The sequence below is a fragment of the Echiichthys vipera genome (genome assembly GCF_963691815.1).
Source record: "Echiichthys vipera genome assembly, chromosome: 19".
NCBI lineage: Eukaryota > Metazoa > Chordata > Actinopteri > Perciformes > Trachinidae > Echiichthys > Echiichthys vipera.
In genome coordinates this window covers 14,072,685-14,087,082 of record NC_139844.1, presented here as the reverse complement: position 1 = coordinate 14,087,082, position 14,398 = coordinate 14,072,685, and the positions used below count along the sequence as shown (strand labels likewise).

At 38.9% G+C, this 14,398-nt stretch overlaps 1 protein-coding gene across 1 annotated transcript in view; it reads left to right on the top strand.

Annotated features, from left to right (window-relative positions):
• LOC310961552 (regulator of G-protein signaling 6-like) overlaps positions 1 to 11,180 on the top strand; it is a gene marked incomplete at its 5' end in the record, with an annotated part of 85,594 nt that extends 74,414 nt beyond the window's left edge. Inside the window, 8 exons of the mRNA XM_083933670.1 lie at positions 67 to 168; positions 631 to 692; positions 2,490 to 2,600; positions 4,396 to 4,521; positions 7,129 to 7,315; positions 9,099 to 9,188; positions 9,557 to 9,610; positions 11,063 to 11,180. Of these exons, the coding sequence (XP_083789796.1) occupies positions 67 to 168; positions 631 to 692; positions 2,490 to 2,600; positions 4,396 to 4,521; positions 7,129 to 7,315; positions 9,099 to 9,188; positions 9,557 to 9,610; positions 11,063 to 11,113 (783 nt within the window). The 3' untranslated portion in view covers positions 11,114 to 11,180. The remainder of the gene's footprint in view (positions 1 to 66; positions 169 to 630; positions 693 to 2,489; positions 2,601 to 4,395; positions 4,522 to 7,128; positions 7,316 to 9,098; positions 9,189 to 9,556; positions 9,611 to 11,062) is intronic.
• Between the last annotated feature and the right edge of the window lie 3,218 nt (positions 11,181 to 14,398).

Genomic DNA, 14,398 nt, shown 5'->3' with positions numbered 1-14,398 from the left:
AGTACACATTGTAGCTCTCTATTATCTCTCCCACTTTTCCTCTCTCATCATGTTCAAACGGCCCAGTCAGTGTATGGTTTGGCGGAGGAGGGAACACAGTCTCAGAGTCCCATACACACTCCCTCGCACCACTGCAGGAAAGGCACCAAGGATGATGTGGAGAAAGAGGTAAAAATCCCTCCATGAAGAATCTACCAAAATGAGAAATAAAAAAAACCCCACTACATTTGTTCTGTGCTGTATAATGTTTCTCCAACAGTATTTTATTCATTGCCACTGAAGCATTGCAGAAAAGTCTGACAGCCTCCTAACAGCATTTTACACTATGTACTCGAAGGTCAAATTTTGCAGGAGCTTTCTCACACAAAGCAAGATTGATTTTCACCACAAAATAAGAACCAACTACAACAGGATGCAACTTAGGGAAAAATAGGTCTTAATCAGGAGAAACCGCAGCAGTATCGTTGCCAACTAACTCAAATGTGGTTTGTCTATAATCGTAACACCAAAAGACTTGTTCACTGCAGTTGGAAAACCATAAATTCACAATATTTAATATGTTGTTCTGTATTTTGTTCTCGTACAAAATCAGCAAAAACAAACACTGACTCCTGTCCTCTCTTCTCTCAGATCTTATTCCTGAACACCCAGCTAGATCGTCACCGCATGAAGATGTCTAAAGTTGCTGAAAGGTACGGGAAACTCACTTCTCACATCAAGAAGAGCAAGTCTTATCTTTATCTTTTCAATCTAAGCATCATGTTAGCTGAGAGGGAGACATTGGCTTTACTCATGAGTCCGCTTGCTTGCCTTCACATCTGCTGTGCATCTGCTGTGCTCTCTCTGACCACCTATAATCAGATAAAATTGTGCTCTACTGACTTCCCTTTTTTAACTGTTCTGTACTAGAGCAGGGGCACAGTGGCGATTTGTTTTGACACCCCATCTGAAGCTGGTAGTTTTAGTTTGGCATTTGGAAGTAAAGTGCAAGTATAAAAAGAGCTTGAATTCCACTGCATTTGTGCACTTGTGTTTTTTTCTGGGGGATAAAAGGGTTGCCTTATCTAACATTATACCTTACAGGGGACATTCAGTATTATGCTCACTTTCAGGTCAATACCTACAACATGTTATTTTTCTCATACAGTCTGTTTGAATATATCAGTATTCACCCTCTGTCTGAAACGCTCTGTTTTAGCACCTGTCTCTTTAAGACCCCATCCTGAAAAAGCCCAGTCTGCTCTGATTGGTCAGTTTTTCCGGGTCTTTCACATCTGCTCTCTCTGTGTCTCTGCACCGTCTTTGCACTTGAGGAATGACTGTAATTGCACTGTAGCAACACTCTCTACCTATATATAGTATAGTTGTGACATCACAACCGTACACTAATTTTTATGGTTAGTTAATCTAAGTGAGGTTATGATCAAGAAATGCTCAATTGGCTCTGCAAAAATATACATCTTATCAACAAGTGGTTCTGGTGAACACTGGGTTATATGCAAATATGTCACATTTATTATTGGGTGTTGTGTTGAATTGCATTAGGCTTTACTGGTGTTGTTATTTTGTCCACCTCTGCAGTGCAAGAGAGACTCAAACTATTCATGCATGTATATGTGTCCCTACCCCCCCTGTTTAGCAAGCACTCTCCTGTGTTTGTTTGTGTCACAGTCCTATCCTCTGCTCAGTCAGTCAGGACAGCCATTACTTCTCTGCAGAGCAGAAAAAGTGTGATTACTGCTGGCTGCTGCGCTGCACTGCCTCCCCAACCCTTTAACCTCCTGACTCCACACGCAGAGCTGAGTGTAATTGGTGCTCCACAGAGCAAATAGTGTTAAGCCAAACACTGCAAGAAACAACCTGTCAAATCAGTCATGTTGGGCGATAGCTACACTCATTTTAAATGACTTTACAATAGGTATAATTGATCAAATATGGGGTCACTTTAGGGGTCAGTGATCATGTGATATTACTGCAGGTTGGAAGGTTTTTTATCCAGCTGTTACAGTATGATTGAACTGCCTTTAGTGTTCAATTTAATGGTCTCACTAAAATATAAATGTTTTATGTTAAATGTAAAAATCATATTTTTCAGTGCAATAACATGTAAATTAGAACTCCTGAGTTAAAATTTAAACTGTGAGTAAACCTTATATTTTCAAATTTAGAACCCTGCTGTTGTTGACGCACGTTCTGCCTCGCTGCGCCTCTCAGTTCTTGTTTATTTCAGACTATCAAAGAGGGGTAGGAGGTTCCCATGTGAGCTTTTGATCAGAACAGATGTTCCTGTTTAACGATTTGTTTTTTTTACAATTCACTCAATTAACTTCAGAAAGCTTTCGAATCACAGTAACATCAGGTAAATAGAGGAAATAGGGATCTCATTGAACACATGATCAAAAAGTCACTGTTAAACTCTGCCTCTAAAATTACGACCAGCACTGCCTTCAACCACTCCTCTCCTCTGTCCCCTGTGTCGTGTGTGTCAGTCTGATAAGCTACACTGAGCAGTACATGGACTATGACCCATTCGTGACGGCACAGGAACCATCCAACCCCTGGACCAGCGACGACCCCTCTCTCTGGGATGTGGAGGCCAGGTATAAAACCAGAAACCACAGCTGTTTGGCTCTTTGAACCAGTAAACATTTTCCTCTTTATTTCATAGAGTTTAACTGGCAGGTTACATACGTTTGATCAAAGTCATATATATATGCTCCAAAACAGTATTCAAAATGTACAGAGATTGGGGTAATCATGGCCTTTTTCAATTAATTGTTGATATATTTATTTCTGTGCAGATACTTTATTGTTGTGCTATTGGGTTGTACTGTTTTTTTATTGTTTAATTTGTAGTAATTGCATATTTGTTATCTTTTTGCCAAATTGTTTTTGTAACTGAAACAATTATGATTGATATTAACCATAAAAGTGTTGTCAAGGGACTGTAGGTGATTGGGGCAAAAATAAAAGCCCTTTCTCTCGTTACAAAAAGCTTGAGGGTCTACTGAAAAAAGATCTCTTCACTAGACACTGAAGTTAGGTTTAATTTTTGTGCAAACATTTCATAATACATGCCATTTTTTGACTGTTGACTGTTGTCACCTTAAAACTTACTGGCTGAAGCATTTAAAGGGGAGCTTGCACTGATTTTACACATCATCGCCACTATGATTATATTACATTCATTAAGCTGACACTTTTGTCCAAAATGTCTTACAAGAAAGGCATAATATTATGAAGATGGTGCCCAAAAATCCAAAGAATCATGCGAGTACATAACCAATAGTACATAATTAAACAAATAAGAAAAACAGCTTCAAGTGCTAAAGAGTTAGAGAAATGTATTTATTTTTTCCATCCTTTCATGAAACTGAACAGAGTTTTCAGTGTAGGGTGGAAGATGTGCAGGGTTTCTGCTGTCCTGATGGAGCTCGTTCCACTGTTGTGGAGCAAAGACAGCTAACAGTTGGGATTTTGTCGAACACTATGAATCTCTGACTGAGCTGTCAGCAGGCGGGTTGCATTGTGGGTAATGTGGGTGACGAATGTGTAGCATGAAAGAAGGTGATATTTTTCCTCTTTTTTTTTTACTGTTCATGCGGAGCCTGACAATGTTACAGGGCTGCAATGTTAAAGCATTGGGGTACTTTCTTAAATCACATCAGGTATGTGTGAGGAAATTGTAATTAAAAAAAAAATCCAACCTAAAATGTCACTTTTTAGTATGGGTTTTATTAAATTCTAAAAACATTTTTTTAAATCTTACAAATACAAACTTTTTATAAAAAGTATCTTGAACGGAGACACAATAAAAAAGATCACTACTGTAGAATAAATTAGATAGTTATAGGTAATTACTTTGAGTGATTGGCCGTTTTCTGAAGTAGTAAAGGAAATTCAGAGGTTGATCCAAAAATATTATCTCTTAGAGGTGGCAGTCACAGCTTTCAACAAGTTGCACTATGCTCTGCACTCCTGGCCTCTTCTAAATTACGCAGGAATTAATAAGAGCAGACATATAATCATTGTTCCTAATGCAGTTTAATAATTCAGCTGAATAGATTAATTGCAGGATAGGAGGAAATATATTCCCAGAGGAGATTAAAATGCATTGATTTCAGATGAATGTAGGCATAATGCGTAGCTTTACTCGACACCAATTTCACATCAAAATCAGCCCCTTTTAGTTGATTGATCGTATTTTAGGTTTTAAAGTTTTATCCCTTCCTCTGTATTCATGTCAGCCTTCCCTGCACTGAGCATTTCTACCCATTCCCCTGTAATTTAATATCTCCTAATCTCTTTTTAATCTTAATCTTCATGCAGTACCTTTAGATGGATGTTTATAATGCCCCTCTCACTCTCTTTCTATCTCTCTCTTATCTCTCCCAGTAAGGAGCCCAGTCAACAGCGGGTAAAAAAGTGGGGTTTCTCTCTGGAGGAGGCCCTGAAGGACCCGGCAGGACAGGAGCTCTTCCTCAAATTCCTGGAGTCCGAGTTTAGCTCAGAAAACCTGCGGTGAGCAGACACATTTTAGAGAAAGTGATATTTTTAAGGGAAAGTTTATTCCACATAAGGAAAAATGAATCTCTCCGACATAGTATAGTTTTTTTGTGCATTTCTACTTGTGAAGAGAGTGTCAAAGTTATTCAAAAGTGTTCTCTTTGGCTTCCCTATTATTCCAACCTACCGTTTCAACCAGCTTGCACACTGTAAACACAGGAATAAACTAATCACAAATGAAAGATTTTCCTGTTCTCAGTAAAGGAGATCTGTACCTTGACCAGGCAAAGAAAAGAACTAAATGTCAGAAATGCAAAATTCCAGGAAACGCAAGAGTAGGAAAAGTGATCATGTTAATCTGTATCGTTTGCATATTTGCGCTTGGAAGTATACTGCAATTCTAATAACTTTATGAGTTGTGCCCAGCACAAGAATTATGTAACTGCTTTCTTTGAAATGCTTTTTTTTCTCTAAGAACAGCCTTACATGGTAGAAAAATTCACAGCAACTATGGAGAAAAAAGTCGGTTATGTGAAAAGATCAGATCGAAAAAAACTTCAGTGATCGCTGTTGAGGAACTTTGTAGAAAAGAGTCAAAAATAAATGTCGGAAGAATATAATATTCTTTTGTGTTTTTAAACCATCTAGATTTGAATAACAATAACAATAACAATAATATTAGATTATTATTATTACAATACTGATTAGGATTTGTTCGACATCTTGGCAGTACACACACTCATGAAACCTCTGTGTGTTTAGTATGAAGCTGGATCTTGTAGAGACTAGAGACTGCTATCAGAGGGAAACTGCCTTGCTCTCTAGAAAAGTTCAATAATACACCTACCAACACCACTAGGGTTTGTTCGGTTGTACTATTGTACTACTTTGACAGGCTAGCTGTTTCACCGTGCCTCTACCTAACAGCAAAACACAACATTTGTTTCTATGACAAACATTGTGTATTTCTAGTTAATGAAGCGCACAACTTGCTGAAATCCACTCTAATATCGTTGCTGTAAAGTGTTGCTGGTGTTTATGCAAACTTCTTGAATTTTGAAACATTTTATTGGAGTTCATTTGAACTTGTGATCGCCCATCTATTCATCCATTCACCGTCACCTTCGCCCCATTTAACAATTAAAAACCAACTTCTGCTCCTCCATATAAGATACACCATTAAACAACACATGTACACAAGCACACACATTCATACACATCCAGGCCCCCAGCATCCAAACATAACATAACTGCATGGCTAATAACATATAAATCAACAGCAGAGGAAAACACCTTGTCAGAGATGATCAATTTCTCTAAATGTGTGTGTGCAAGTGTGTCTTTTCCAAGTACGATATTAAATTCATCCCTCATTCCGATGTACAGTACATATTTATGGACTTACATTGTGTTTAGGCCTTTATGCAGCACAGCAGCAATAAGTGTGTGTGTGTGTGTGTGTGTGTGTGTGTGTGTGTGTGTGTGTGTGCGTGTGTGTGTGTGTGTGTGTGTGTGTGTGTGTGTGTGTGTTTGTGTGTATTTGCGATGTGTATGTGAGTGAGAAGAAGAGTGAGTATGAGAGACCTGTTAGGAATCATAGAGTCTGGGAATGAACAGTGAGAGAAAGCATGGAGCTTGTTGAGCTACAGAGGGAGAATACACACACATACACATGAGAGAGTACACAAACCCTTATCAGTCACCACTCACCTCTCAGCTATCCCGCCAGTCTCCTCACCCCCCTCTTTTTTCCTCCTTTTAATTGTGTTTGCTTTTATGAGGGAGCTTTTGGAATACTACTGAAGGAGAAAGTGACAGCGAGTGAGAAGTAGAGGGAGAGAGAAGCAGATCCCAGAGTCTTTCCCTCTTTATTATTATGTCTCCGAACCAGTCCACAGATCAATATACAGTACTGTAGATACAGTACAAATTAATGCTGGAGGCAGTCAGCCAGTGGCTGTCTGCTGCCTCTGGTGTCTAACACAGTTCAGGGCCGGCTTCCCTGCATATTAGTTTTCATACCGAATATTTACTAGTCTGAAAAAGCCACAGTGTACTCAAATGAATGCCTTTAAAAAAGTTTAAGATTCTATAGTTTCTAAGTGGTCCAAATGATTTTTCTGTGTAGGGGAGGCAGCTGGAAGCTTGCCTTGCAGCGTTGGAAAGTAAAATCCACTGATTCTGCTCCTTTTTATTTACTTTGATTGTTTTTGGAGTGCAAACACTGTTACATACATGCTTAAATCCTACTACTGTTTGTGATTTTGCTCTAAAAATGTCTGTCTAAGCAACTCTATTGTTTCCTATATTAAAAATGGTCTTTATCTTCAATTGAATGCAATAAGTAACTGATTATTTATATATATTTATTTTTTATTTGGGATTCAATTGTTTTTTTATTGGTTCTTCTCAGTAGACACATGAAACAATCACACCTCAGATTTGGGCATTATTCTTTAGATGGTTAAATTCTGTTGTGTAAAAAAAAGTGATCCTTTCCAAAGAAGTTTCCACAAACAAATAAATGCTTTGCATTGTTTGGTAGGCGGGTCAGGTTGTTTAGACAGTCTTTCCTTAAACAAGTCAAATATTTATCTGATGTGAATTTGTTTTGTATTGAAGGTTCTGGTTGGCGGTGCAGGACCTGAAGAGGATGCCCCAGCAGGAAGTGGCACAGAGGGCACAGGACATTTGGGCAGAGTTCCTGGCAGAGGGGGCACCCAGCTCCATCAACCTGGACTCCCACAGCTTTGAACGCACAAGCCAGAACCTGAAAGACCCTGGGCGATACAGCTATGAGGATGCACAGGTGAGAAAATACAAAATACATAAAGAAAGGTAAAAGGAATACTAATGCTTGGTGTGCTGCATTTAAGTTAGGTAGTGTAATAACAATAATATTAATGTATTCCTCATATTGCTGTGGACTCTTTAAACTCCACAGGGACCCAAGTTTTAATATTCACAGTTTAAATGAAACTGATTTCACAGTTGAATTGAGAGAATTGGGACTAAAATCCCTTTAAAACCTAATTAACTCACTCAGCCACACACAGAAATAACAATATATACAACTGCTATTTATAAATGGAAAGTGTGCGAGAAAATACTAAATGTACTTGAGCCTCTGTGATGCAAGAGCCAAACTTCCTTATTCCCACCTGTCAGATGAAAGGTTAACCTGTCTGACTAAAGCACAATTTAATAATACACTCAAATAGCACAACGGCTGTCTTTTAATATACAGACAGCACTGGCTAAAGGTAGATGGGTGTCACCTTTCTTCACTTGTTTAATGATTACATTTGCTGAGAGATAGGCATTTATAAGAAGACTGATGCTAATATCTGCATGCTGCAAATATCAAGCTATAATCAGCAGATGATTAGCTTAGCTTTGCATAAAGACTGGAAACAGGGGAAAACAGCTAACCTGGCTTTGTCCAAAGGTGACAAAATCCTACTACCAGCACCTCTAAAAGTCACTAATTGACACATTGTATTTGTTTGTTTCATCTCTATTTTTACACTGGGTTATATGCAAGACTATTTCTTGGCTGAGCTTTGAGGCCGTTAAGTAATTCACTTTAATTTGTAAGCCGTCCACTTTTTTATTACTATAGAAATTACATCCAGGTAAAAATCAGGTCATGTAGTATTATTATTACATTTATGTTGAGAGGAGGGTTGGGGCTCAAAGCACAGGACTTTCTCCCAAAGGAAAGGGTAAATGTGTTATGCAGCCGCTCTTTGACAAGCATCTACACAAATGTAAATGTTGCAGATGTGCAAATAAGCAATGGAAGTGCAAGGGATGCTGCCAACATGGTACATGGAATGAAGAAAGCATGGAATCTTTTGGCATCCTGAGGGCAAAAGCCTAATCTGGACCTGGCAGTCCAATATAGCTCAAGCCCTGCTCAGGACCTGCCCGTTTTTACAGTATGTAGATATCCAGGAGCATGGCCTGATTTTGCCCTGAAATCTTACTGGTCATTTAAATACCTTTTAAAATTTTCGGTGGAACTGGATTTCTCAGTCACAAACATACATAGGCATGAGTTCTCATTGAGGCTATGTCTAAGAGAGAGTGTACAGGAATAACAATGTTCAGTTCCCCCACCTTCTCTCACACTGCAGGGGACTATTCTTAACACCATTCAGAGTGGCTATATCACTTTTTTAATTTATATCTCTTCAGGTGATCAGTGTCAGTGCTGCCTCTACAGAGACTCTATCCCACATATTTGTCTGCCCCATTTGTCTTTCTTACACGCTTCACCAATATCAACTAATGGGTTTATATTGTGGAGCGATTTCTAGAGATGACGCCTTGCTGGGAGATAGATAAGGTTGGGGGTTGGGTGGTGTCTTCTTCTCCTGTGATAGTCTTAAAAGGGAAGATTCTTTAAAAAGAAAGAAAACATTTCTCAGTCAGTTAGTTGGTAATGTGCTGAAATCATCTTTCTCCCTCAATGACTGTCTCGATTTTGTTCATCATTAGCACAGAACCATATTTCTAAGAGTTTTGACATATAGAGCCATGTTTGTTCTCTCTCTTTCCTCTTTCGGCCTCTGGCTTTCTCCATTCAGGATCACATCTACAAGCTGATGAAAAGTGACAGCTATACACGCTTCCTGCGCTCCAACGTGTACCAAGACTTGCTGATGGCAAGGAAGAAAGTAAGCATGTATCTGTGTTTGACATTATCCCACAGGTCAATTTCTGTGTGCACATCATGTATAGATGAACTGTATGATTGCACATGACATTGGCAGAACTGAAGTGTACTCACCAAGGTCGCTCTGTAAAGGGGCATCACCCAAATTATGAAATAGAAAACACACTAAATTCTGGAAAACATTCATAATTTTTGCCACCATTTTAGAATGGAAAGTTGAACCCCGCATATTGTACAAAAAGTATGGTTGCAGTGTGTAATTTTGGTGAGCTGACCTTTTAAGGTGAACAGATTTGTCGAGGTTACGCGAGATGCTTGCACATACATAAATTAGTTCTGAACACTGAACTGTTCTCTTTGACTCTCCAGCCTGAAACGGAGCAGGGGCGACGCACCTCCCTGGAGAAGTTCACTCGCAGTGTGGTAAGTGTACCTGTTGCCGCTGCTTACAACTCTTAAACTGCTTTTTTTACATGCTGTATCATATCACAGCAAAAAGTCAGACAGATTACAGTGACTTGAGTGAGTTTTGTAGAGCAAAACAGGAGCAATGGATGATGATTACAATTCAATTATCATTTATTATCATTTTTTATTAATGTATTAGTTGTGAAGTATTTTTCAGTCTTTTGCTCACTTAACTCCTTTTCTTTGTATTGATTTTAAATAGCTCATTTCAGTAATTAATTTATCTAGCTTAATAACCATTTATAAAGAATTGCTTGCAGGGATATTGTAGAGGCGATGCAGGGTAAATGTATTAAAGGTTAACATCCTGGTGCTCTACAATATTGGCTTCAGTCATGTAGCTTTAGCAGTTTTGTTTGCTGTCTTTGCTGTTTATTTGGATTCAAGAAACAGTCACAGGTGTTGTTTCTTTCAAACCAACACCTGAAGACTTTGGTGTAAACAGACCTGCCTCCATAATAGACCAAACAATACATCTCTCCAAAGATGCCCTTTGAGCATGAGGAATGATAGTAAATAAATTAAAGGTGCAATGAACGGGCCTTCGCAGCTCCGAGGCGAGACGTGGGAGCTGGCCGAAGTCTGAAAAAATCTCTCCCCAACTTTTGATAAGCAAGAAGACACTTCTCTATATTTACCACAGTGACTAGTTCTGCCTGACATAAATGCAATATTAAAGACTTGATGGTAGGACACCATCTTTGAGTTTTAGAGAGGGGATGCATTTTGTGGCAGACTGAAAATCACAGAAAATACATTCTTAAATAATTTGTGTCCCACTATAACTTTTTCCAGGGAAGAGGAAACTTCTCTGTTTTTGCTGAGAGTTACTAATTGTGATCTGGAATATGTGCGAAATTAAACACTTGATGGTATGATATCATCTGTGATTGCCAGTGACAACGAAAACCTTCCAAGAACATCGATCCTAGGCTCATGGGTCTGTCAGCCAGCTGTCTTGACTGGTTCGGGGAAAGGTATAGACCGAGAGAGAGTTCCAGTTACTTTCTTTGCCACAGCTGATGTTCGAAGAATGTGGTCCACCAAATCAGAACTGTGTTTAGTGCAATAGTCTGTTCTACAGAACAGCAGTCTGCAATTCAGAAACGATGCAATTGACCAACCTGAATCATATTCAATCGTATTCGACAAAACCGTGTAATAAATAAACCAGGAGTCTCATCGATATCTAGCTTAAAGTCCACAATGTCATTGTCACTGCTTTCTCATCATCTGCTGTCTACTAACCATCCATCACTACTTTGGGTTTTGATACATTTTTTCCAGTCTTTTTCTTTCAATTTTCCTCCCATGCTGCTCTTTCTAAATCCTCAGGAAAGCTTTTAACTTGAGGGAACTTTGACGGCTGTCAACCTCACCTCCCTCTATCTCTCTGCTCCCTACCAGGGCAAGTCACTAACGGGCAAACGACTGACAGGCCTCATGCAGTCATCCTGACAAGGCCTGGATGAAGAGTAGGAGGAACCATACCCAGAAGAGCTTCTTACCCCCAGGGAGAGGGTGGAAAAGGACCCAGGGGTGTTTGGGTGTGGCTGTGGGAGGCGGGTGAGGGCGCCAAACACAAGCCTCCGGACTGGACCGCAACCATGTTTGAAACTCACCTCTGAACAGTTCAAGAGGACTGACAGCATGCAATAAGTCACCATACCTGACACCAGGACAGTGCTGTCACAGTGTAGAGGATCAACAATGGTGATCTTCTTAAGAGGTTTCTACTCAAAAGCCTGCACCACGCCAGGCTTTGTTGTTTCTCTCTTGGTGTTTTTCTCTACTATCTACACTCATGTTAATATGGTAGCTGTAGAGGCTATTGCTTTACTTTCAGTGATATAAACATGGAATGCTTGAATGCAAATGAGACTTAGATTTATGCTGTAGCTAGCTATTTTATCTCACGTCATTCACTCGGGTGATATAAGGGAAAGACGGATGAAGAGTAAACATCCGCACTCCTGATCTGAACTCCTACTCAATCTTCACGTCGATGGCAGTCAGACTTCTTGCTTTAAAGGTGGAACAGGTGGAGTAGTGCACCAATTCTTTAGTAAAATAGCTTTTTGATCCATTTACTGATGTGGGATGACACAAGATTGACAACCTCTGTGTGTCCAGTAGTGGTTTAGTCAGTTACAATGTGCGTTTACATTTTATTCAAGCTAATGTCTGTTTTTATGTTCATCACAAGCTACTTGTAATATTTCTCCTGTAAACATCTCGACCTGATCTGATACCATAGGCCATTTCTGGTTTTGTTATTTTTTATTATTTTTTTTGTTTAAGTGAGAATGTTTTTTCTGGTGATCCGTTTTCGAAGGCTGATCCAAATCTCTTTTTCCTTTATTCATCTGTGTATACAGGTGAGAAATAGCTTGGCAATGCCAGATGAATTTGCAAATGCGCATTAGTCTGGAACCTCTCAGTTCATGTTTGATGTCCAAGTGGTGTTATCAATGGGGCAGACCAAAAATGCCTCTGTAGGGATATACCAATTAGATAGAAATACAACCAATCAGACAAAACAACGTAGTGCTGAGCAACACTTGCATGTTGGTGCTGTGATTGGTTCATTTTGAAATTGTAAAACAATGGCTGCCGGGCCACAAACTTCCTCAAATTACAGCTAAACAGTACCAGAAAAATGTGTATCTGGAAAAATGTTGGTATTATTATGTCAGGATACTCATTTTTGAGCACACAACTACCTTGTGTCTATTTAAAACATGAGAGAGAAAGCAATAGATCAGATCAAGGGGAAGGATCAGCAAAAAGATAATAAATGAATACTTTCCTCCAAGGAGTTCCGTAGTTTTTGGAGTGTTATAGGACTGACAAAAAAATAATTGTTTCTATATATATACTTATTAGATTATCTCACATTATCTAAAAAACAAACAAACTCAATTTCATTAATAATCACTGCCACTAACTGTTTTCACAAGCATTTCTCGACAGTTTTGTAACAACCGCACTGAACAGACAGAGGTGAAAGGTATGGACAAGTTGATAATATATACCAATAATTACATACATGCATACAACTTTTAAAAGAGCGAGTTGATATGATGTTAGGATTTATCATACCTTCTGAACATTCCACTTTAGGCGGCCACAAGAAGGTTTTAGTGGGTTGACCTCTAACCATTCTTCACCTATTGTAAAGAGGACCATGATAATAAAAGAGGAATGCACAATAACGAAAGCTTTTGGCCTGTTATTTCATATTTGTCCATTTAATTCATGCTGATCAATCTAACAGGTACATCTTTGCTCTTTGTAGTCACATACCGCCCTCTAATGCATCTGGAACATAAGTGCTGGGAAATGTCTCCTAATCCAACAGAACCGCATTCCCCACGACCACCACCTCAAACATACAGCAGTCATACACATTCACATGAGGTAAGGTGGGCAAAGTGTCATACCCAAGGACCATGACACAAGTAGGGCAGGGAGTAGGGATCAAACCAACTGAGCCACAGCCGACCAGAATTGGAGACTTGTATAACCAATATTTGAGATTTGATAACACTTAGACAGCAGACTTAGGTGAGCGTTTCAATCAGGAGAGTCTTCATTGAAACTCCATTTATGGTCCATACAGGGACTCGAACCAACAACCCTACGGTTCCCAGCCCAGTGACCTATGGACTGAGCTACTACGACATCCCTGTAGAGACTGATAGAGGTGAAGGGTTGAGGAGCAAAGGCTGAAGATCGTAATGGATAAGATGCGGATCAGGACTTCCGACGAGCTCACTGGAAGGCAAACTGAGAAGACTGGTTGTGATGAAGAACTAAGGTGAAAGGGGTAGAGGAGTATGTGACAAAAAATGTCATAGTAAGGTTAAATAAAACCATTTCATTTTATTTAAAAGACTATTTTTTGGCTTTTCTCAACTTTTTTTTCAACTAATAATGTGTTGACTGCATTAGACCGGCTATCATATGACTGTTTGAATTATTTTTTGGACATATTATATTTTGACTTACTTTTTCAACATACTATACTATGACCTTTCTTTTTGCCGGATTTTTTTCTATGCAGTTTTCTATGACTTTTCCTGACTTTTATCAACAAATGCTTTTGGACACATTATATTTTGACTTTTTTTGACATACTATACTATCACTTTTTTTTAGGCTTATTTTTTTAACACACTTTTCTATGACTAATCCTGATTTTTTCCCCCAACAAATTATGCCATGACTGCATCAGACAGGTTATCCTATGACCGATTTAAGCTGTGCAGTGTAGTAGCACCACCTGTTGGGAGTTTCAGTAAATAAGCAGCAACAGGGATTCTTCTTCTTTTTTGCTGCTTTTGAATCTTATCATTAATCAGTCTTAACACTACTAAACAAATGTATCAAGCAAATATATATTTTTAAAAGTATCCTGCAATCGTGTCAAGAATCGATCCCACGTGTGTACTGGGACATCCTGCTGCTTCAGAAGTATGTATATTTTCACCAGAATTTGTCTAATCATCACATTCTACAGTTTTCAAGAAGGACATGACAATCTGTGTGATGCTATCAAGACTATATTTCAGAAACAGCTGCTGAAGTATTTACAGCCACACCATGCAGAGCATACACCCTCAAAGTGCCCCACAATAACCTTGTACCATCAATTTAATATCTCAACTTAAAATACTTAAAATCAAGACAAGCTCCAACTTCTGACAAATTTTCATTTTAGCTTTTAAATCAATTCACAGT